The 21,545-nt window shown below is 51.1% G+C and overlaps 1 protein-coding gene across 4 annotated transcripts in view; it reads right to left on the bottom strand.

Annotated features, from left to right (window-relative positions):
* Positions 1-21,545, bottom strand: part of USP7 (ubiquitin specific peptidase 7) — a 1,709,027-nt gene that overhangs the window by 294,031 nt on the left and 1,393,451 nt on the right. For all 4 annotated transcript variants that reach the window (XM_078663105.1, XM_078663106.1, XM_078663108.1 and 1 more), the window contains one exon: positions 16,671-16,771. In XM_078663105.1, the coding sequence (XP_078519231.1) occupies positions 16,671-16,771 (101 nt within the window). The remainder of the gene's footprint in view (positions 1-16,670; positions 16,772-21,545) is intronic.

Genomic DNA, 21,545 nt, shown 5'->3' on the forward strand with positions numbered 1-21,545 from the left:
GAGTACAATTTGGATAGAGAGAACAGCTAGGCTGTGGGTCTGATTAGCAGGCCCACAGCCAGGGAAAGTCGTAAACCAGTGCAGCAAAAAGCAAAAATCTGGGTGATAATAGGATTGCAGACCCTACTCTCCTACAGTGCCCCTCGGGCATTTGTGTAAATTGTGCAACTTGAAGTATTTTCATAAGAGTTTTGTATTGTGCTTAGCTCCCTGACTCATAAAGAGTTCAGGGTAGACTTGTTATACATAAATATCCTTTATTTTTATAGAGTTTAGCTTGAAGACTGCTCGTGTCCATGCTACTAGTATAGCTGGTCTGAAAGGTTGACTTACAACCAATCATCAATAAGGGTTGTTTGGTATGATACAAAGTGATCACTAGAATAGTGAGCACTATATATCAGGCCAACTTCTCACACTGCCTACCTGGGATACACAAAATCGTGTCTGGGATGGTGCTGGCACCGCCCCTGACAGGAAACCCTTTGTCCAGGCCTCCCTCGCTGGAAGGACTCCCAGCAGCAGGAGGTCAGACTTGTGTCTGTGGTGGCAGCATCCATTTTGTGATGCTGAGGCTCGAGTTAACTTTAACCGGGGTTCACAGTTACATACATGTCGTGTCCCTCTAGATGGGTGGAATGCTAACCCCGTCGCCAGAATTGGCGAGGGGTTAGTATTCCAATTCGTATGACACCTTACTCGACATGTTTTGATAATGCTATGCCAAAGTTCGCATTTGACCGCGAGGTTCATAATGCACTTAAGAGTACATGGTATAGCGTTATCATGGAACAGCTATTAGGACTTGGTTCCGCAAGCTGCAAACGGGCTCAGCTCATGCCAGAGCACCATCTCACATAATTCCAAGCACTCTGCCTTCAGGATTGATAAGGCCTGCCATAGGAGTGACTGATAGGAATATATGTGTCCATTTTAGGGTTAGATATAGGAATACTATATCTAAAGCAAAGGGTGATTACACCACCTTGCCCCAGCTGTCGTGCAGCCAGTTGTGTCAGATTTGGGTGGTCAGCCAGGGGTGGCATAATACATGCTGCAGCCCCTGGTAGGCCCTGAGTGCACCTATGCCCTGGGTACCTAAGGTACACTGTACAGAGACTGATAAGGTGACCCAGTATCCAATTGGATATGTACCTAAGGTACATGGAGTCCATTTTAACAGAGAGAGCAGGAAGCCTGGGGTCCTGAATAGCAGGATCCCAGGCCAACTAAGTCAAAAACCAGCAAAACACCAGAAAAAAAGTTGGAGTAACCATAGTCAGATATCCACCTTCCTACAGCTCTGTATATCAATATCTTCGTGCCCAGTACGGAGCCACAAGAATAACCTGGGCCCGGTCGCGCCTGATCTTCAGCACTCTGGGCAGAAGTGGTATAGGCGGAAAGGCGTACAACAGACCGCAACTTCACTCGCGATGAAAAGCGTCTCCGAGCAAGTGCCGCCTTGGAAATTCCAGCGCACAGAACTGATGACATTGCGCGTTCTCTTCTGTGGCGAATAGATCTAACCAAGGCTCTCCCCACTGCTGAAAGAGGCCTTGCGCCACGTCAGAGTTCAGATGCCATTCGTGATCCATCATTCACCGACGGCTGAGTTCATCCGCCCTGGCGTTCAGGGAACCTCCCAGGTGTTGAACCACCAGGGTCACGCCCTGATGTTCCAGCCACTGCCAGAGCCGCAGAGCCTCCTCGCATTGGGTCCACGACCCCACCCCGCCCTGTTTGTCGCAGTACCACATGGCGGTGGTGTTGTCCGTGAACACCTGCACTACACTCCCTTGGATAGAGGGGAGGAATGCCTTCAGTGCAAGCCGAATTGCCCGCAGCTCCAGAAGGTCGATGTGGAGCCGGGACTCCGCCGGAGACCAGAGGCCTCTGATCTCCGCCTCTCCCATGTGGCCCCCCCAGCCCTGGAGGGACGTGTCCGTCACAATACGTGCTCCGGTAGGGGTAGGGAGAGGGATCTGCCGCAGACCCAATCACGGCCCGTGAGCCACCACAGCAACTGTCTTGCAGTGCCCTCCGAGATCAAGACATGGTCGGACAAGTTGCCCTGATGCTGGGCCCACTGAAACTTCAGGTCCCACTGCAGAGCCCGCATCTGCCACCGGGCGTGATGCACCAGAAGGATGCAGGAGGCCATCAGCCCCAGAAGCCGCAGTGTCAACCTGACCGAGACTCGGGATAAAGGCTGAAAGATCGGAATTAGATCCTGAATATCCCGAACCTGCTGTTCGGGAGGATAAACCCAAAACTCATCGAGTCTAGAACCGCTCCAATGAAGAGGAGCTTCTGAGAGGGACACAGGTGTGACTTCGGCACATTGATGGAGAACCCCAGCAGGTGCAGGAGGTCGGCCGTAGTCTGGAGCCCACCTTCAACAACCAGTCGTCGAGGTAGGGGAAGACTGAAACCCCTAACCTGCGCAGATGAGCTGCGACCACCACCATCACTTTCGTTAACACCCGTGGGGTGCTGGTAAGGCCGAACGGGAGCACGGTAAACTGAAAGTGCTCGTGGCCTACCGCGAACCGCAGGTAACGTCGGTGGGCCGGCAGGACGGGGATGTGGAAATAGGCGTCCTGCAAGTCCAACGCTACCATCCAGTCTCCTGGGTCTAGGGCAGCTAAGACCTGAGCCAACGTCAGCATCTTGAACTTCTCCTTCCGGAGGAAGCCGTTGACGTTCCGTAGGTCCAAGATAGGGCGTAGGCCCCCTTTGCCATTCTTGGGTACCAGAAAGTAGTGTGAGTAACAACCACAACCTACTTCTGGCCCAGGAACACGCTCGATGGGCCCCCTTGGCCAAGAGGGCCGTAACTGCCTCTTGCAGAAGTTTCAAGTGATCTCCCGACACGCGGTGGTTTTGAGGTTGCATGGCGGGAGGTCGCCTCGAAGGGGAGGGAGTAGTCCCTTCGGACGATTTGCAGCACCCACCTGTCCTAAGTGACAGTGCTAAGGGATATCAAAAAAGGGAGTGAAGAGGTGGTGCAACTCGGCACCGCGGTGGGCTAATCCTCCTCTTATGAAAGTATGAGTAATCAACAGAGACCACCTGAAAATAAATCAGTAGATATTCCGATGTTGTTGGAATATATTCAGTGTGTTAAAATACCCCTCACACACCAAAAGGGCCCTTGGTGTCATGCTTAATCATCGGGGTCTTCCCGTCCCCGCTGCGGGACGGGGCAGTGCTGCGACAAGCGACTACGCCGGAGCACCTTTTTATTGTGAGTGCTATGTGAGTGAAATTGAGGTGAGTGTCAGTGGGGTCAGGAGTGATACGAGTGAGATTAAAAAATACCTGGCCTAGTGTTAGAAAAAACTATTTAATAGGCACTGGCTGGTATCGTTAAAAAGGGTGAGGCGGAGGGCAGGAGCGGGTTACTAGTCTTGCTCTCCTGTGTGGGTCAACATGTTTCGGGGCGACATGCCCCTTCGTCAGGACCGGGTATATAGATCCCCCTGTCACTCACTAATGTGCTCCCACAGGTGGAGAGTGTAATGTATTATCAATGTGTATAGATAAACTTTATAGATACACGTGAAAAAGCTAGATCAGAAATACTGCTGATATAAGCCTGAAAGGATAAGAACACAGGTTTTAGAAAGAGCGCGGATCCCAATGCGCTTGACTAATGAGTACCTGTAAGGAAAGAAAATGCAAAAAAGGAAAACACACTTATAGGCTTTTACATGGCACACCAAAGGGTTCTTGGGAGGGCCAGGTTGCCAAATATAGTGATCGTGGGAAGGAATAGACACACATGTATACACACACAACATAGTAGAGCACCAGAAACTAGCAGCGAGATGTATATACAACAAGATACATACTTTTGAAATGAGGAGGCAATGCCCCATGAGCCAAGCTGGGTGAAGGGTACAGAGGGTCCAACTGTGGGAAGGAATGAAGAAAGGGGAAAAAAAGGGGGAAAAAGGCAGACTGAGCTTCACCGCGCATGCGCTCCTGTGTCGGCTCAGACGCCGGAACACTCATTAGCGCGAACAACGGTATACTTTACCGACCTATCAATACCACCTGCCTACTATGATCCTACATTACAATAGGACATCCATATCCTATTAGTAATCCAATAAACGCGCCTCCGCCCAGCCGTCCTCGGACATTTAACAATGGCCACCCTGGTTACCTGCCATAATTACTCGACCGAACGCTCACATCGGAATCGAGTTAAACAATCAGTGCTCAATCATCCAGCTCTTGCCAGACTATAAAAAGACCCGCCCCGCCCTGGCTTACCATTACCACGGAAGCCACTGACGAAGGAGGAAGCACTGAGGTGTGGGGGTTGAGTAAGTACGGCATAGCCGATGGAACCGACCTGGAATACACTACCCTGATCAATTTAGTGTATGTAGTCACTCAAGGTCCTAGCAATACTATCTCTGCCTTTTTTCCCCTTTCTTCATTCCTTCCCACAGTTGGACCCTCTGTACCCTTCGCCCAGCTTGGCTCATGGGGCATTGCCTCCTCATTTCAAAAGTATGTATCTTGTTGTATATACATCTCGCTGCTAGTTTCTGGTGCTCTACTATGTTGTGTGTGTATACATGTGTGTCTATTCCTTCCCACGATCACTATATTTGGCAACCTGGCCCTCCCAAGAACCCTTTGGTGTGCCATGTAAAAGCCTATAAGTGTGTTTTCCTTTTTTGCATTTTCTTTCCTTACAGGTACTCATTAGTCAAGCGCATTGGGATCCGCGCTCTTTCTAAAACCTGTGTTCTTATCCTTTCAGGCTTATATCATCAGTATTTCTGATCTAGCTTTTTCACGTGTATCTATAAAGTTTATCTATACACATTGATAATACATTACACTCTCCACCTGTGGGAGCACATTAGTGAGTGACAGGGGGATCTATATACCCGGTCCTGACGAAGGGGCATGTCGCCCCGAAACATGTTGACCCACACAGGAGAGCAAGACTAGTAACCCGCTCTTGCCCTCCGCCTCACCCTTTTTAACGATACCAGCCAGTGCCTATTAAATAGTTTTTTCTAACACTAGGCCAGGTATTTTTTAATCTCACTCGTATCACTCCTGACCCCACTGACACTCACCTCAATTTCACTCACATAGTACTCACAATAAAAAGGTGCTCCGGCGTAGTCGCTTGTCGCAGCACTGCCCCGTCCCGCAGCGGGGACGGGAAGACCCCGATGATGAAGCATGACACCAAGGGCCCTTTTGGTGTGTGAGGGGTATTTTAACACACTGAATATATTCCAACAACATCGGAATATCTACTAAGTGACAGTGCACCAGTGGTGGTGGTGATGGCGGACCCTGCCCCCACTGGCGTCACATGGGCCTGAAAGCATGGACTAGGAAGGTTTTGTGGCGGATGCTGCAGGGGCAGGTGTGGACTGGGCTCGCCGTTGTCCCCGACCGCCGCCACTGCTGTTTCCACGCCCGCCACCGCGCTGGATGGAAGTCTGCGGCCCGTGGCTGGCATGACGTTTGGGGGCGCCCCTTCCTTGGCCACAAAAGGGGCGAAAGGCAGCCGATTGCTGGCGCGGGCCGAGAGGCCCAAGGACTTGGCCGTAGCCCTGGAGTCCTTAAAGCGCTCAAGCGCATGGTCTGCCTTGTCGCCAAGAGGCAACAGCCATCAAACGGCATGTCCATAAGGGTGTCTTGGACATCAGCCGAAAAGTTAGCAGATCTCAACCAGGCGTGGCGACGAATTGCCACCGTGGTTGCCATTGCTCTGCCCAGTGAGTCCGTGGTATCCAGCCCACACCGGATGGAATACCGCGCTGCATCTCGACCCTCCGCAAGGGCGAGTTTAGTCCGGACCTCCTCCGGACATTGTGGCAGCACGTCCGCGACCGTGTCCCACAGAGAGTGGGTGTAACGGCCCAAGAGGCATGCGGTGTTGACTGACCGCAATCCCAAACTCAGGGAGGAGAATACCTTCTTCCCGGTATTGCTCATACCTATTGGATTGCAGATCGGGGGGAGCCTCCGGGAATGCGGTCTGGAAGTTAGAGGCCTGGATAACCAGACTCTCGGGAGTGGGGTGGGTGGACAGGAAGCAAGGGTCGCCCGGAGACGGGCAGTGGCACCTGGCCACGTTCCTGTCTACAGACGGACTTGTAGCGGGCTTGGACCAAGTGCCCAGGAGAAAGTCTGACAAGGCCTCATTAAACGGCTGCAGAGGCTCGGCCGAGCTTGCCTGCGGCTTAAGGACCTCAGTGAGGAGGTTAGTCCTCACGGCCGCGACGGGGAGCTCAAGGCCCAAGGCCTTGGCAGCCCGCGTCAGCACCACACTATAGGCAGCCCCCTCCTCCATAGCCACGGTAGGAGGGGAGACCAAACCAGTGTCGGGCGAAGTGTCCAGACCACTAGCCTCCCCAAGCTCACCTGTCCAGTCCTCAGAAAACTGCCACTCACGTGCCAGAGGGTCCTCGGACCCCTCCCAATCCCCCTCTTCACCCATCGCCTGGTATGCAGATGCAAAGGATGGGGCCGGGTCGTAGAAATAGAAATCTCCCATCAGCGTCGAATGGGGCGCCGCTCAGACGCCGGACCCGAATCAAGGGTAGGACCAGGGACGGCGGCGTCCTGGTACGGCACCGGGGGCAACACCCTGGGGGCCGGCGCCGGCGAGGTCGTAAGGTCGATCCGGGTCCGGAACCGGACCCTGCGGCGTCGGGACCATAGTCGCCGACGGCGCCGAAGCACCCAGCCCGTGTGGGGACCCAGTCGGGACCGCTGGGCCCAAAGACGCTGGTGAACCCGATGGAGGAGTGAGCGACCTCATGGAAGGCCTCGATCTCCTCCGGCAGAGCCTCGAGGGCAGTGTCGCCCGAACCCCCGGCCGCGTCGCGCGGGGGTCGGGTGGGAGGGGGGAGTCGGAAGAGCGATGACGCCTCTTCGACTTCTTGTGCCTCTTACCCGAGGACTTCGAGCCCGAAGACTGGTGACGACTGTAGGAAGGAGGATACCGGACTATGGTTACCCCCAACTTTTTGCCTAGTGTTTAGCTGCTTTTCGACTTAGTTGGCCTGGGATCCTGCTATTCAGGACCCCAGGCTATCTGCTCTCTCTGTAAAATAGACTCCATGTACTGTAGGTACATACCAAATTGGATATTTGTGAGTCCCTGTATAGTGTACCATAGGAACCCAGGGCATAGGTGCACCCAAGGCCTACCAGGGGCTGCAGCATACATTATGCCACCCCTGGCTGGCCACCTAAATTGACACAACTGGCTGATCACTCAGTTGGGGCAAGGTCGTGTAATCACCCCTTGCTTAGGTATAGTATCCCTATACTTAACCTTATATATAGACACATAGTAACCTATAAATCACTCCTATAACAGGCCTTAACAATCCTGGAGGCAGAGTGCTTGGTTATGTGTGAGATGGTGCTGTAGCATGAGCTGAGCCTGTCTGCAGCTTTCGGAACCATGTCTTTATAGCTGTTCTATGATATCGCCATACCATATACAGTGCATTATAATCCTCGCGGTTGAATGCTAACTATGGTTTGGCTTTATCAAAACATGTCGTGTAAGGTGTCATACGCTTTGGAATACTACCCCCTCGCCAATTCTGGCGACGGGGGTAGCATTCCACCCTTCTAGAGGGAGAAGACATGTTGTGAGAAGTTGGCCTGATGTGCAGTGTTCACTATTCTAGTGATCACTATATATCAGTCCAAACAACCCTTATTGATGATTGGTTGTAAGTCAACCTTATAGACCAGCTATCCTAGTAGCATGGATACGAGCAGTCTAAGGCTAAGACTCTAGAGGGCGTGTTAAGCCAGCTGTTTTACCATCACATTACCCCTTGAACACCCAGTGAAAGGACACCACACAAGTGTTATGAAAATAAACAATGTATTTATTAGAATCACAACAACCCTGTACTCTTTATGAGGACAGGGTGCTAGGCACACAACAAAACTCTTACGAAAATACTTAAGTTAGCACGGTATACACAAATGCCCGAGGGGCAAGAAAAACCATATACTTTAAAAGTGGAATGCGAAATTACTAGCAGGTAAGTACAGTACTAATAGGCTTTGGAATCGCTAGGACTTGACTATGGAATCGTTAGATTACTTCTAGGAGGCCTAGGGGACTCGGGTGCAGAGTGTGCACTCTCACGCGGGATGCGGGACAAAGTCTATGGTAGCTAGTAACGCTAAAGTTAGTGTTCACGGGCGAACCCGACCTGGTAGGGAGAAAACGACAGTGGATCCTGACCCTTGGATAGTGAGGCTATGCTGGGGCACCGAAATGCCGAAGTTACCTAGCCCAGGGGCTGCAGCTGCATAGGTCTCAAAAGACGTCAGGAATCCTCGTTGCCGGACCAGGAGCCTGGAAGAAAGATGCTGGCAGGCGACCAGTGAAGATAGTTCGAAGTGATCCAAGCCTGGATCTGGAAGATGGATGACACCTGAAAGCAGAGGGGACCAAGTTCGTGACTACTAGCCAGTAGTCAGTGGGCACCAGGAGGGCACCGGATGGTAGTCACCTCGACTAGGTGAGTGGGCGACGCTGGCCCTGCAGATCTCACGGACCAGGAGGCGTTGTCGGCAACCAGGATGGAGAGGCGAGCTGTCCCACGATGGATGAAGCTGTCGGCGTCGAAGAACCCAGGATTGGGCAACAAAGCCTTGGCTAATTCAAGCCCACGCGGTGGACTCAAAATGGCGTCTTGAGAGGACCAGGAGGGTCCGGGGTGCTCCTCTTCTGGAAGGGAGCAAGGGCCAGTCTGGAGCAACCAGACCAGCAGCAGTGATGTCGTCGGGCGTCGTTCAGAAGGCCACAAGCCAGCGGGCTAGTAGCCAAACAACGCGGTGAGCAGCAAAAAGCAGAAGGGCCCCACGCCGATCGTGGAGATGCTGGGGGGCTGATCTTCGGTGCTGGAGCTGCTCAGGGTCGGGGCTTCTCGGACCCCAAAGCACTCACCAGGAAATTACTCGGCGGGCTTGCCGTGCAGAAGTCGTGCAGTCTTGGCAATAGTCGGTCCCTTGAGGTCTCGTCGCACTCACGGTTCTCAGCTTGGCTGTAGAGGTGAGTAGAGGTCGGAGGTGCCAGGGAAGCCGGGTCTTGTCGAGCTGGACAGTCGGATTCCGGAGGAAGGACTTACAGCAGACCGCAGTGTTCTTGCGATGGTGCCTGCGGATGCAGGGTGACTACTCCTTAGTCACAAGGGAGAATCTTGAAGAAGGAAATCTTGAAGTCCTTTCGCAGAAAGTCGTATCTTGATTCCAAAGATGATCTAATTTGGAAGGGGGCCTGCTCCTACCTTTATCTGAGAAAAGGGGGCTGGCACGCGACTAAGTCCTGCCCTATGGGTGGGACCAGGAGGGGGGTGGTTACACCCACTTCCTTGGCGGGCTTTTCCCCAGCTCAGGGTCTGGAGTGTCCCTGGTACTGGTTCAAGCCGGCCTATGCATAGTGAGCACCGGGGGGCCACTTGCAGTCACCTTCCTCTGAAGCCCTGCCTACCTAGGATACACAAAATCCTGTCTGGGACGGTGCTGGCACCGCCCCTGGCAGGAAACCCTTTGTCCTTATCTCCTGCTCTGGGAGGACTCCCAGCAGCAGGAGGGCAGACTGGTGTCTCGGTGGCAGCATCCATTTTGTGGAGCTGAGGCTCCGTTTGACTTTAACCGGGGTTACAGGTTACATACATGTCGTGTCCCTCTAGAAGGGTGGAATGCTAACCCCGTCGCCAGAATTGGCGAGGGGTTAGTATTCCAATTCGTATGACACCTTACTCGACATGTTTTGATAAAGCGATACCAGAGTTGGCATATAACCGCGAGGATTATAATGCACTTAAGAGTATATGGTATGCGATATCATGGAAACGGCTAAGGGATGGATCCCGAAAGCCGCAGACAGGCTCAGCTCATGCCAGAGCACTATCTCACACGATTCCAAGCACTCTGCCTTCAGGATTGTCAAGGCCTGCCATAGGAGTGACTGATAGGAGATCTGTGTGTCCATTTTTAGGGTTAGATATAGGTATACTATATCTAAAGCAAAGGGTGATTACACCACCTTGCCCCAGCTGTCGTGCAGCCAGTTGTGTCAGATTTGGATGGTCAGCCAGGGGTGGCATAATACATGCTGCAGCCTCTGGTAGGCCCTGGGTACACCTATGCCCTGGGTACCTAAGGTACACTGTACAGGGACTGATAAGGCGACTCAGTATCCAATTAGATATGTACCTAAGGTACATGGAATCCATTTTACAGAGAGAGCAGTAGGCCTGGGGTCCTGAATAGCAGGGCCCCAGGTCAACTAAGTCAGAAAACCAGCAAAACACCAGGCAAAAAGTTGGGGGCAACCATAGTCAGGGATCTACCTTCCTACACATGTTGTTGCTGACTATCCCGGTTAAAGTTAACCAGAGCCCCAGCGTCACAAAATAGACGCTCTGCTTCCGACACAAGTCTGACCTCCTGCTGCTGGGGGTGCTTGCAGTCACGGAGGTTTGGACAATAGGTTTCCTGCCTGGGGAGGTGCGAGTACCACCCCAGACAGGACTTTGTGTATTGGGACAGGGAGGGCTGAATAGAATGAGACATGCCTGGGGCACACTAGGTGCTCCATGCATACCCCAGTTCAAACCGGTGCTGGGGCACTCCAGCCCCAGCTCTGGCGTGAAACTGGACAAAGGAGAGGGGGTGTAACCACCCTCCATCCTGGTCCCACCCATAGGAGGGACCTAGAAAGTAATCCAGCCCCTTTTAGTTGTATAAAGGTAGGAGCTGAGTCCTGAGACTTTAGATTAATCCTGAATCGAAACTTGACAAAAAACTCTGGACCTTCGACATTCTGCTGTAGCTGAAGACTGAAGAATCTCCCTTGTGGCCAAGGAGTGACCACCCTGGGCAACCAGGCACCATCCAGCAAAAAAACGGCTTTCTTAGTCAACGTTCCCGCCGGAACCCGAGCACAGAGCCTGAGAAGACCCAGACTTCCAGACCTCTCTGAGACCTCTCTTCACGACTGCAGCATAGCTGAGATCCGTGGAGGCGACGAGACACGTGGGACCGGACATCTTGGAAAGCCTGCAACTTGCTAACTGTGCAGCTCCTGAGGCATCCTCGAAGCTGAGCACTGGGGATTGAGAAACCCCGAACCCGAGCTCAACCTGCACCGAAGACCAGCCCTCCACGAGTTCTGCGTGTGGCCCTTCTGCTTGTGTTCTACTAGACGCGTTGTCCGGCTGCTGGCCCGTTGGCTAGTAGCCTCTGTGACGACAATCCTTTTTATCTACATCGCTGGTCTGGTTGCTCCAGACTGGCCCTTGCTTCCCTGCAAAGGTGAAGCACCACAGACCTTGCTGGTCTGCACCAGAAGCCTTTCTTGTATCCTGTGTGGGTTGCCTTTGCCAAGGCTTGTTGACTCCAATCCGGAAGTCGACCCCTCCATCTGCGAGATCCTTCGTGGGACAGCTCCTCTCCAGCACCTGGCCGTCGTCGATGCCTCCTGGTCCGCGTGGCTGCAAATACAAGCTTCAAGACAGCACCTGATTGCTCCTCGACGTGGTCTGGTTAATTCCTGGTTCCACCCGGTCACTGGCTATTGACCCAGACTCTGTCACCTCTGCTTTCAGGTCCTCTTCATCTTTGATACACCCTTGGATCCACCCGGACATCTTCCTCCTGGTCGCCTGCAGCATCTTTCTTCAAAGGCTCCATAGGATTCAACGGCGAAACCAGACATCTTCACACCTATGCACCCGCCGTCCGTGGGTGAGGTAACGCGAGTACTTCGGTGCTCCCAAGGGTATTGATTATCCAAGTGTTTAGGTTTTTAGTTGTTTCCTCCTAGCTGAACCGGAAGTGTCCTAAATCCTTCTAAATCTAACTTGTAAGTTCCCATTGACTTTGTATTGACTCTGGCGTGTGTGTAAAGACACTGCACGCGCCGCCTGTGGGCCTCCTACTACTAAACTAAGGGTCATATAGTGTAGCCCCAGCGATGCCCTAGACCTTTCCTTTTCTCGTGACGGGGTACTTATACCACTTTCTTAATATATGGTTTGCTTCGCCCCTAGGGCCTAACTGTAAATTGTGCAACTTTAAGTATTCGGATTAAGTATCTTGTTATGTGCTTTGGCCTCTGATCTCAAAGAGTTCAGAGGAGTGCGTTATTAAATAAATACATATATATTTTATATATATCCTGTGTGGTGTCCTTTCATTTGATATTCAAGGGGTTACATATGGTAAAACAGCTGGCTTTACACGCCCTCAAGAGTCTTATAGCCTAACACTGTTCTGTCCACGCTACCACTAGGATAGCTGGTCTATAAGGTTGACTTACAACCATCACCATAAGGGTTGTTTGGACTGGTGCAAGGTGTTCACTAGAATAGTGAACATGATATACCAGGCCAACTTCTCTCAACGACTCCCGGAGCTAATATGACTCCGACCCCGCAACCGGTCCCTCGACCTCCTCGCGGACCGGGAGCTCGAGCGGCGTGGGGCCGACTACCGGAGCTCGAGTCGCTTGCGGGACCGCTCCCGTCTAGCTTTGGACGTCAGGGCCCGGCAGTCGGAGCAGGACTTGTCGTCGTGGTCGGGGCCCAGACAGTGAAGGCACCGGCGATGGGGGTCGGTAACCGACATCAGTCGGTTGCAGTCGACGCAGGGTTTGAACCCGGGCATCCCTACCGGCACCGGAGTTGAGAGACTTCGAAAGATGATCAAAAAGGATCGAAAAAGTTAGTCAAAAATTGACTAAGGGTACCACTTTTTCCGGATCTGCGCTTGCTGGCGCGGAAAAAAGAAGAACTGACGTCAGTGCGCGAGGGTGGCGTCAAAGTACTCCGGCGACGTCATCCCGGCGCCAACGACGGACGCGGAGCCGCAGACGACGCCTACCGACGTGCAAGGGTACTGCTACGCAAAAGTTTCCGGATCCAGTCTGAAGCCTGGGGATATTCTAAGGTAAGGAATCTATCACTAACGTGTCTCTTTCAGATATTAGGAGTGACAAGTTTAGATTATATCTTTACACGTCGCCTCAACTGGACTCTTTCAGGCTTGTCACAGGGCCCATGGGATTTCTGACCATTCCCCGGTGGAAGTATTCATGCGAGTACCGGTGAGGGACTGGACTACCTCTGCGCTTAGACCCCCTACCTATTCAAAGATTACGAGTTTAGGGAACAGTTTGAGGAACGTACAGAGCAATATTTCAAAGAAAACACAAGATTTGTGCGCTCACACTGCATACTGTGGGAGGCATATAAAACAGTGGCCAGGGATCATGTACAAGAGACAGCCGGGGCTAGGTGAAAAGAAAAAAGGGCGAACTGCGACAGTTTGGAATAGGAGATAGCAATACTTGAATCAGCGCAAGGACTGACCCAGGAGCGGGGGGAGGGGGTGAGACCGGACGCCTGTATACACTTTGACTCAAACAGAAAGAACTTCGAGATTTTGAGGAGAACACATCCCGTACATAAGCCATAGCCACGCAACGACATATTTATGACCTATGCAACAAGGCAAATAAACGTATTGCGTGGTTGGAAAGGAGAGATACAGGCCGTAACTGGGTTTCTGAGATTCAGGCCTCTGAGGGTATGGTACATGGGACAGGTGCAGTTATAGCCGAGGTGTTTGGTAAATACTACTGAGGGATCTACCAGTCCCAGACAGATAGGGGTGAAGAGGACTGCGCGGGGTTCTTGAAAGATATAGTATTACCGATGCTTACTAATGGGGACCGTGAGGTGGCTGACTCAGACTTTCCCCGTAGAAGAAACTGCGGGTGCCATGCGAGACCTTCAGTGCGGGAAAGCATCGGGTCCCAACGGTTTCCCTGCGGAAATGTATAAATGTGTGGCAAGTCAACTGGCAACTCACATGCTCAGTATGTTACGAGAGGCGAGGGCGGTTGGCCAATTGTCCCCGGATTTGAAGACAGCTACCATAGTTGTCATTCCTAAGAAAGGAAAACCACAGGATCTCTGTAGTTCATATCGACCAATCTTGCTCCTGAACTTTGAAGCCAAGGTACTCGCTAAAGCGATCGCGAACAGACTCACCCAAATGATACAGTTTCTGATCCACGCAGGCCAGTACGGATTTATACATCACAAAAGCATCAGACTGAATCTCCGTTGACTATATTGGGTCATGCATATGGGACGGCAGCAACCAGATCTGGCAGTGCTCCCATCTCTTATTGCCCCATATGGCATTCAATAGCATCGAATGGCCATATTTGTTTGCTGTTCTTGCTAAGTTTCGATTTGGCCCGGGTTTCCGACTATATGCCGCACTGTTGGCACGTGTCTGGGTTAATGGGACAGTATCCAGAATTTTTTGGCTCCATAGGGGTACGCGGCAGGGCTGCCGGAGCTCTTCACACTGGCTCTTGAACAGTTAGCCTCACAGGTACGAGGGAATTCACTAGTGGCAGGCATCGGCGTGGAGGGTACGAAGAGCGCATCTCCCTCTACACGGACGATGTCCTGCTGTATGCTCAGACCCAGACAGACCTTCCATAGACTTATCCATATTATACAGTCGTTTGGGCAGTATTCAGGATAGCGCATAAATTGGGATAAGTCCTTGGTGTTTACTCTGGCTGGGGATCCTCTGGCTCCGACGTCGGCGTGCAATGAGCTCGTCCACAAATACTTATTTAAATATCTGGATTACTAAAATGAAAGAGGTTTATGCAGTTAAACAGTTAGAAAGGTTGAAGGGGGACATTCTCCACTGGTGGCGGTTGCCGGTCACTCTTATGGGAAGAGCGGTTTTATTCAAAATGATGGCTCTACCATGTCTATTGTACGCCATACAAAAGACTCCATTCCAGATGTTTTCTTCCGGGGGGATGAGTCCGAACAGCGGACGTTAATGTGGGGGACAGGCTGACCCAGGATCACTCTGAAGAAATTGCAGAAAGGGGTCTACGAAGGAGGGCTGGCGGTACCGGACATAATAAAGTATTACTGGGCAGCGCAGCTGGTTAACGTTAATGGGTGGGTCTTATCATCTGAGGAACTGGCCTACAGGGTTAATCGCCATGCTATCGGCGGGGGTAGCTTTCTTCCGGCCCTGTATGGGGGAGGGGGGAAGAGGGGTGATTTTGTCACTCCCGACATACACACAGACCGTGGTACAGGCATGACGGAAGGCGACTAAAATGATTGGTTGGGAGGCCAGGTTAACTGAGCAAACCCAGTTTTGGAAGGGAGATTTCCTGAACAAGGTCAGGCACCTGAAAGGATTCCAAGGATGGAGCTGCATTGATCTGCTGGGAGATATTTGGAAAAAGGGGAAAATTATTTCATTTGATAGCCTACAAGTAGAATTCCTAATGGGTTCGACTGAGCATTTTACATACTTACAGCTGAGGCTTGCACTTCATTGTCACCTGAAAGGAGTCTCGCTGCCGGAATATACACCACCCGAAGACAGACTCCTCCTTGACCCAATGATTGACAAGGCAATATAGTACGAAAAAATTACAAATAATACCCCTGACTGTCTGGGGCCCTTGCGGGCAGCCTGGGAATCGGATGTGGGTCTCCTGGAATACGACGATTGGGGGGAGGCCCTGGGGAGGCCCTGCAGAGCCCCAGCGAGATAGCTGAGAGCGAGATTCAGGCAGATCCAGCTCCGCATTCTACACATCTTACGCCTCACAGTTAGTACAATACAGCATGGGCCACTGTATGTCAGCAGTGTGTTCGGGGAGGTTGGTAGACCGGAACATTCTTCCATATATTGTGGGACTGTCCCAAGATTCAGATATTTTGGAGGGAGGTGGCTAGAGTGACAACATCGGTAGTGGGTGAGCAGGTCCCAGTAGAAGCGAGATGGCATATCCTGGGGGGTGACAGGAAACATAGTATGGCCCAAATGGGCACCACCCAACATGGCTAGCCCTGGCGGGAGTGGAGGCAAATCGAAACATCGCCCTAGAGTGGGGTGCAAGTGTGGCCACAACACGGCAGTCCTGGGAAGATGATTTAGACGGGTGCCAACGGGTTGAACACATGGTATACCAGACAAGGGGATGCCCACATAAATAGGAAAAGATATGGGGGGCCTCAATGCACTACAAAACAGACCAGTCCCCAATGGAATATGAAACTCTCGACATTTTAAGGTACATGTTGTATGGCAGTATTCTCCGTCTACCTAGTTAGGGGAGGGGCACGGGGAGGTTTGAATTGTTCTACTTGCTTGCATCGGTGTATGCCACTTCATACTATGTATACTATAATGACTTCTGAAGCAGGTATTTGTTAGGTTAATAAAAAAGAATTTTAAAAAACGGACTTAAGTTGTGCAGTGTCATCTGGCGACACTGGAAAGCCACGTTTGTTCCAAATCATGGTTAGTGCTTGGAGATATTTGAAGTGAGTGAAACTTCAGGAATTAGTACCCATTAGAATCGATCCCTGAGGAAAAAGCTATTGAGTACCATAAAATCTACACAATCTGTTTAATTTGACTAACATGAATCTTTCTTTCAATTGACAAATTGAAAAGGAAACTTAAGGGGAACTACTAATATAATGTCTATTACTGATTTCTTAGACAACTGCATTCCTCAAAATGACTTTGCATAACTATACGAGTTGAATTAATTCTTTCATTAAGTAACATACCTTAATTTTGCAGAACCCTTCTCACAAAGTTCTACAGCTTTTTTACATTCTTCTAGTAAGTCACGAACACACCCATGTTTGTCTGGATATAGTGTTATTTCCTAAGGAACAAACAAAGAAAATATTCAATTTAACCAAGAGCAAACTATTCTTGAGTGAAAAGCCTATTCAGGATTTCAAATTAAAAAAATCATGAACCTAACTGAAAGGACAAGTATATGGACCTATTTTACAAAATGTTCTGCAGTTACTATTGCCATGAGAACAAATCCTTGAAGTTTCCCTAAGTAATGCTGCAGATACCACTTACCTCTGATAACATTATTTGGTACATAAAATGTCCGATTGAATTCTGGTTATTATGCAATCCCATTTCCCCCTTTGCTGTCAGCGCTGCAGTTGCAGCGGTTGCAGATCAATGAAATGCCACAACAGCATTAAAAGAAAGCAGTCCATACAGAAAATGGGTGGGTAACGCACAAGTTACTTACCTTTGGTAACGCTACATCTGTAAGAAACATTAGTAGTGATAGATTCCTTACCTTAGAATTAGCCCCAGGCGTCAGACTGGATCCAGAAAGTTTTTGTCAGCAGTACCCCTGCGCGTCGATAGGCGTCGTCGTACGGCTCTGCGTGCGTTGCTCACGCGCGCGGACGCCAATTTTGTACACAACTTTCCGCGACGGGAACGCAGAGCCATGTAAAATACCGATCACTGGTGCAGAGAAACTAGGGCCCAAAAGGATGACCTTAACCCCAGTAATCAGTTTGCAGAATGGGGAGGATGGGTGGGGCAGTAAGGAATCTATCACTATCTAATGTCTCTTACAGATATAACTTTACACAAGTAGTAACGTGTGCATCTGAAAGTGACACGTTAGTGATTACCTTAGAATAGATACCCCAGCAATACCAACCCCGGTGGTGGGTTTGCGAAGAACAAGTTACTTACCTTCGGTAACGCTTTTTCTGGTAGATTCAATATCTGCCTGTGGATTCCTCACCTTGTGAATATCCCCTTGCGCCAGCAACATTCGGAAATTCTTTTCGTAGCTTCGCGCCGACGTGGACGTCATAGAGGCACGGCACCGCTCGCGACTCCGCTGACGTCACCGAAGCCTATAATAGGCCCCCGCCGGCGTGATGACATCAGTTCCGCCCTCGTTTCCGTGCCTTCGAGGCACACGGACGGACCAATGACAGTAGACATATACCCAGTATATGCAGTACAAATATCAAGGTAACACACACAGTGTGAAGCAAATGCAACAAAACATTTGAAATAAACAACCCCTTGAAAATAAAACAAATACATAATAGAAACTCTGGCATAGAAGAGTGGACAACGGGGAGGCGGGTGGGTCGGTGAGGAATCCACAGGCAGATATTGTATCTACCAGAAAAAGCGTTACCGAAGGTAAGTAACTTGTTCTTCTGATAGATACATCTGCCGTGTGGATTCCTCACCTTGTGAATAGAGTCCCACAGCAGTCCCCACTCCCGGAGGTGGGTGTCCACTCTTCTAAACCAGGAAATCCTGGAGGACAGAGCGTGCAAAGTGACCATCCCTCCTCACTTCGGAATCCAAGCAGTAATGCTTCGCGAATGTGTGGAGGGAAGACCAACTTGCCGCTCTACAAATATCCTCTACATGCACACCTCTAGCCAATGCTGAGGTCGAAGACTTAGCTCTAGTAGAATGAGCCCTTATACCCTCTGGTGGTTCCTTACCGGCCAAAGCAGATCTTAATACAGAGGACGATCCATCTTGATAAAGTCCTCTTATGGACCGCTCTTCCTCTCTTGCAGCCAGCAAAGCCAATGAAGAGCTGGTCATCCAACCGACAGTCTTTAGTTCTGTCCAGGTAAAAAGACACCGCCCTCTTGGGGTCCAGACGGTGTAATCTCTCCTCATCCTTGGAAGGGTGTGGGGGAGGATAAAAGGTAGGAAGGGTAATGGATTGACCAAGGTGGAAGGGAGTCACCACCTTAGGCAGAAAAGCAGCCCTGGTCCTAAGAACCATTCGATCAGCATGAATGGTCAAAAAGGGGGCTTGTAACTAAGAGCCTGAAGCTCACTTACCCTCCTTGCCGAGGTTATCGCAACAAGGAAAACTGTCTTAAGAGTCAAAAGCCTAATTTGTGAAGAGGCTCAAAGGGAGCACCCATCAGAAAGGTCAATACTAGATTTAAGTCCCACTGAGGCACAATAAAAGGAGTAGGAGGGAACTTATTTATGAGGCCCTTCAAAAACCTTAAGACTACAGGAGATTTAAAAAGAGAGGGCTGGTCAGGCAAACAGATAAAAGCCGACAGCGCTGAAAGATAGCCCTTCACTGTGGCAACAGCAAGCCCCTGCTGTGCCAGAGAAAGGGCAAACTGGAGAACATCAGATAAATGGGCCTTCAAAGGGTCTATAGACTTCTCCCTGCACCAAGTAACAAATTTTGACTACCTATAAGAATAGATGGACTTAGTGGACAAGATGACATCCACTACATCAGGCAGGAGAGAAAAATAACTCAGGTTGCCCCGTTCAATCTCCAGGCATGAAGGTGTAAGGTCTGGAGGTGGGGGTGTAGAACCTGCCCCTCCATCTGGGAGAGGAGATCTGCCCTGTGAGGGAGACGGAGCGGCGAGCACGAGGAGAGGTGGAGAAGATCTGTGTACCACACCCTTCTTGGCCAATCCGGGGCGATCAATATAACTTGGGCCCGGTCTTGGCGAATCTTCCTCAGAACCCGAGGAATCAAGGGTATGGGAGGAAATGCGTAAAGGAGTCGTGAGCCCCAACTCAACAGAAACGCGTCCCCCAAGGCTCCTTGCATCGGATACTGGAGACTGCAGAATAACGGGCAGTGAGCATTCTCTTGAGTGGCAAAAAGGTCCACCTGAGGAGTCCCCCACGTCCGAAAGACGTGGCGAACTACCTCCGGATGAAGTCTCCACTCGTGGTCGGCAGAGAACTGCCGACTGAGACTGTCTGCACGAACGTTCTGAACTCCGGCCAGATGTTTTGCCATCAGACAAATCAGATGGTCCTGAACCCAGGACCAGAGGCGCAGAGCCTCTCTGCAGAGACACTGTGACCCCACTGCTCCCTGTTTGTTGATGTACCACATTGCGGTTGTGTTGTCCGTCAGGACCTGGACCGAACGACCGCGAAGGGAAGGCCTTGAGCGCCAGACGTATCGCCCGAAACTCTAGAAGGTTGATATGAAGCAACCTTTCCTCCGGAGACCAAAGACCCTATGTAGGAGAGTGGGGTCTGCAATCCTTGCTTTTTGCTTCACTGGTTTACGACTTTTCCTGGCTGTGGGCCTGCTAATCAGACCCACAGCCTAGCTGTTCTCTCCCTAAATTGACAAACATGTACTTTAAGTGAATTTACCAATTAGTACTGGGCCACCTTATCAGTCCCTGTACACAGGGCATAGGTGTACCCAGGGCCTACCAGGGGCTGAAGCATGTATTATGCCACCCCTGGCTGGCCATCTAAATCTGACACAACTGGCTGCATGACAGCTGGGGCAAGGTGGTGTAAACACCCTTTGCTGTAGATATAGTATACCTATATCTAACCCTAAAATGGACACATATATTCCTATCAGTCACTCCTATGGAAGGCCTTATCAATCCTGAAGGCAGAGTGCTTGGAATTATGTGAGATGGTGCTCTGGCATGAGCTGAGCCCGTTTGCAGCTTGCGGAACCAAGTCCTAATAGCTGTTCCATGATAACGCTATACCATATACTCTTAAGTGCATTATCAACCTCGCGGTTAAATGCTAACTCTGGTATAACATTATCAAAACAGGTCGAGTAAGGTGTCATACGATTTGGAATACTACCCCCACGCCAATTCTGGCGACGGGGGTAGCATTCCATCCTTCTAGAGGGACACGACATGTATGTAACTGTGAACCCCGGTTAAAGTTAACTCGAGCCTCAGCATCACAAAATGGATGCTGCCACCACAGACAGAAGTCTGCCCTCCTGCTGCTGGGAGTCCTTCCAGCGAGGATGGCTTGGACACAGGGTTTCCTGCCTTGGGAGGAGCTAGCAGCACCCCCAGACAGGATTTTGTGTATTGGGGAGGATAGGCCTGAAAGGAATGAGACATGGCTGGGGCACACAAGGTGCCCTGTGCATACACCGGTTCAAACCAGTTGCTGGGGCATCCCTGCCCCAGCTCTGGCGGGAAACCGGACAAAGGATAGGGGGTGTAACCACCCCCCTTCCTGGTCCCACCCAGGGGAAGGCCCTAGTCAGTAGTGCAGCCCCCTTTAGGAGAATAAAGGTAGGAGCTGGTCCCATTCCAGATTAGATTATCCTGAACTATTCAACAAGAAGAAACTCTGGCCTTCGACGTTCTGCTCCACAGAAGACTGAAGAATCTCCCTTGTGGACAAGGAGTGTCCACCCTGCTACTGCAGGCACCATCAAGTGTCCAGCGGCTTCACTTTGTCGTCTTCCCTCGAGGATCCAGACTTCAGAGCCCGACGAGACCCGGATTCCCAGACCTCTCCGACCTCAACTCACATCTGCAGCAAAGCTGAGACCCGTGGGTGCGACGAGACACGTGGGACCGGCCATCTTGAACGAACCTGCACTTCGCTTCCAGCACGACTCCCGAGGTAAACTCGACCAAGTGCTTTGGGGACTGAGAAGCCCCAGCCCCGAGCAGCCCCTGCACCGAAGATCAGAGCTCCGGCATCCACGAGATCTGCGTGGGGCCCTTCTGCTTGTTTGCTGCTCGACGCGTTGTCTGGTCACTTGCCGGCTGGCTAGTGACCTCCTAGACGACAAACCTTTGCATCTTTGCTGCTGGTCTGGTTGCTCCAGACTGGCCCTTGCTCCCTCCCAAAAGAGGGGG

This window comes from Lissotriton helveticus, chromosome 10, assembly GCF_964261635.1.
Source record: "Lissotriton helveticus chromosome 10, aLisHel1.1, whole genome shotgun sequence".
In the NCBI taxonomy this organism is placed as follows: Eukaryota; Metazoa; Chordata; class Amphibia; order Caudata; family Salamandridae; genus Lissotriton; species Lissotriton helveticus.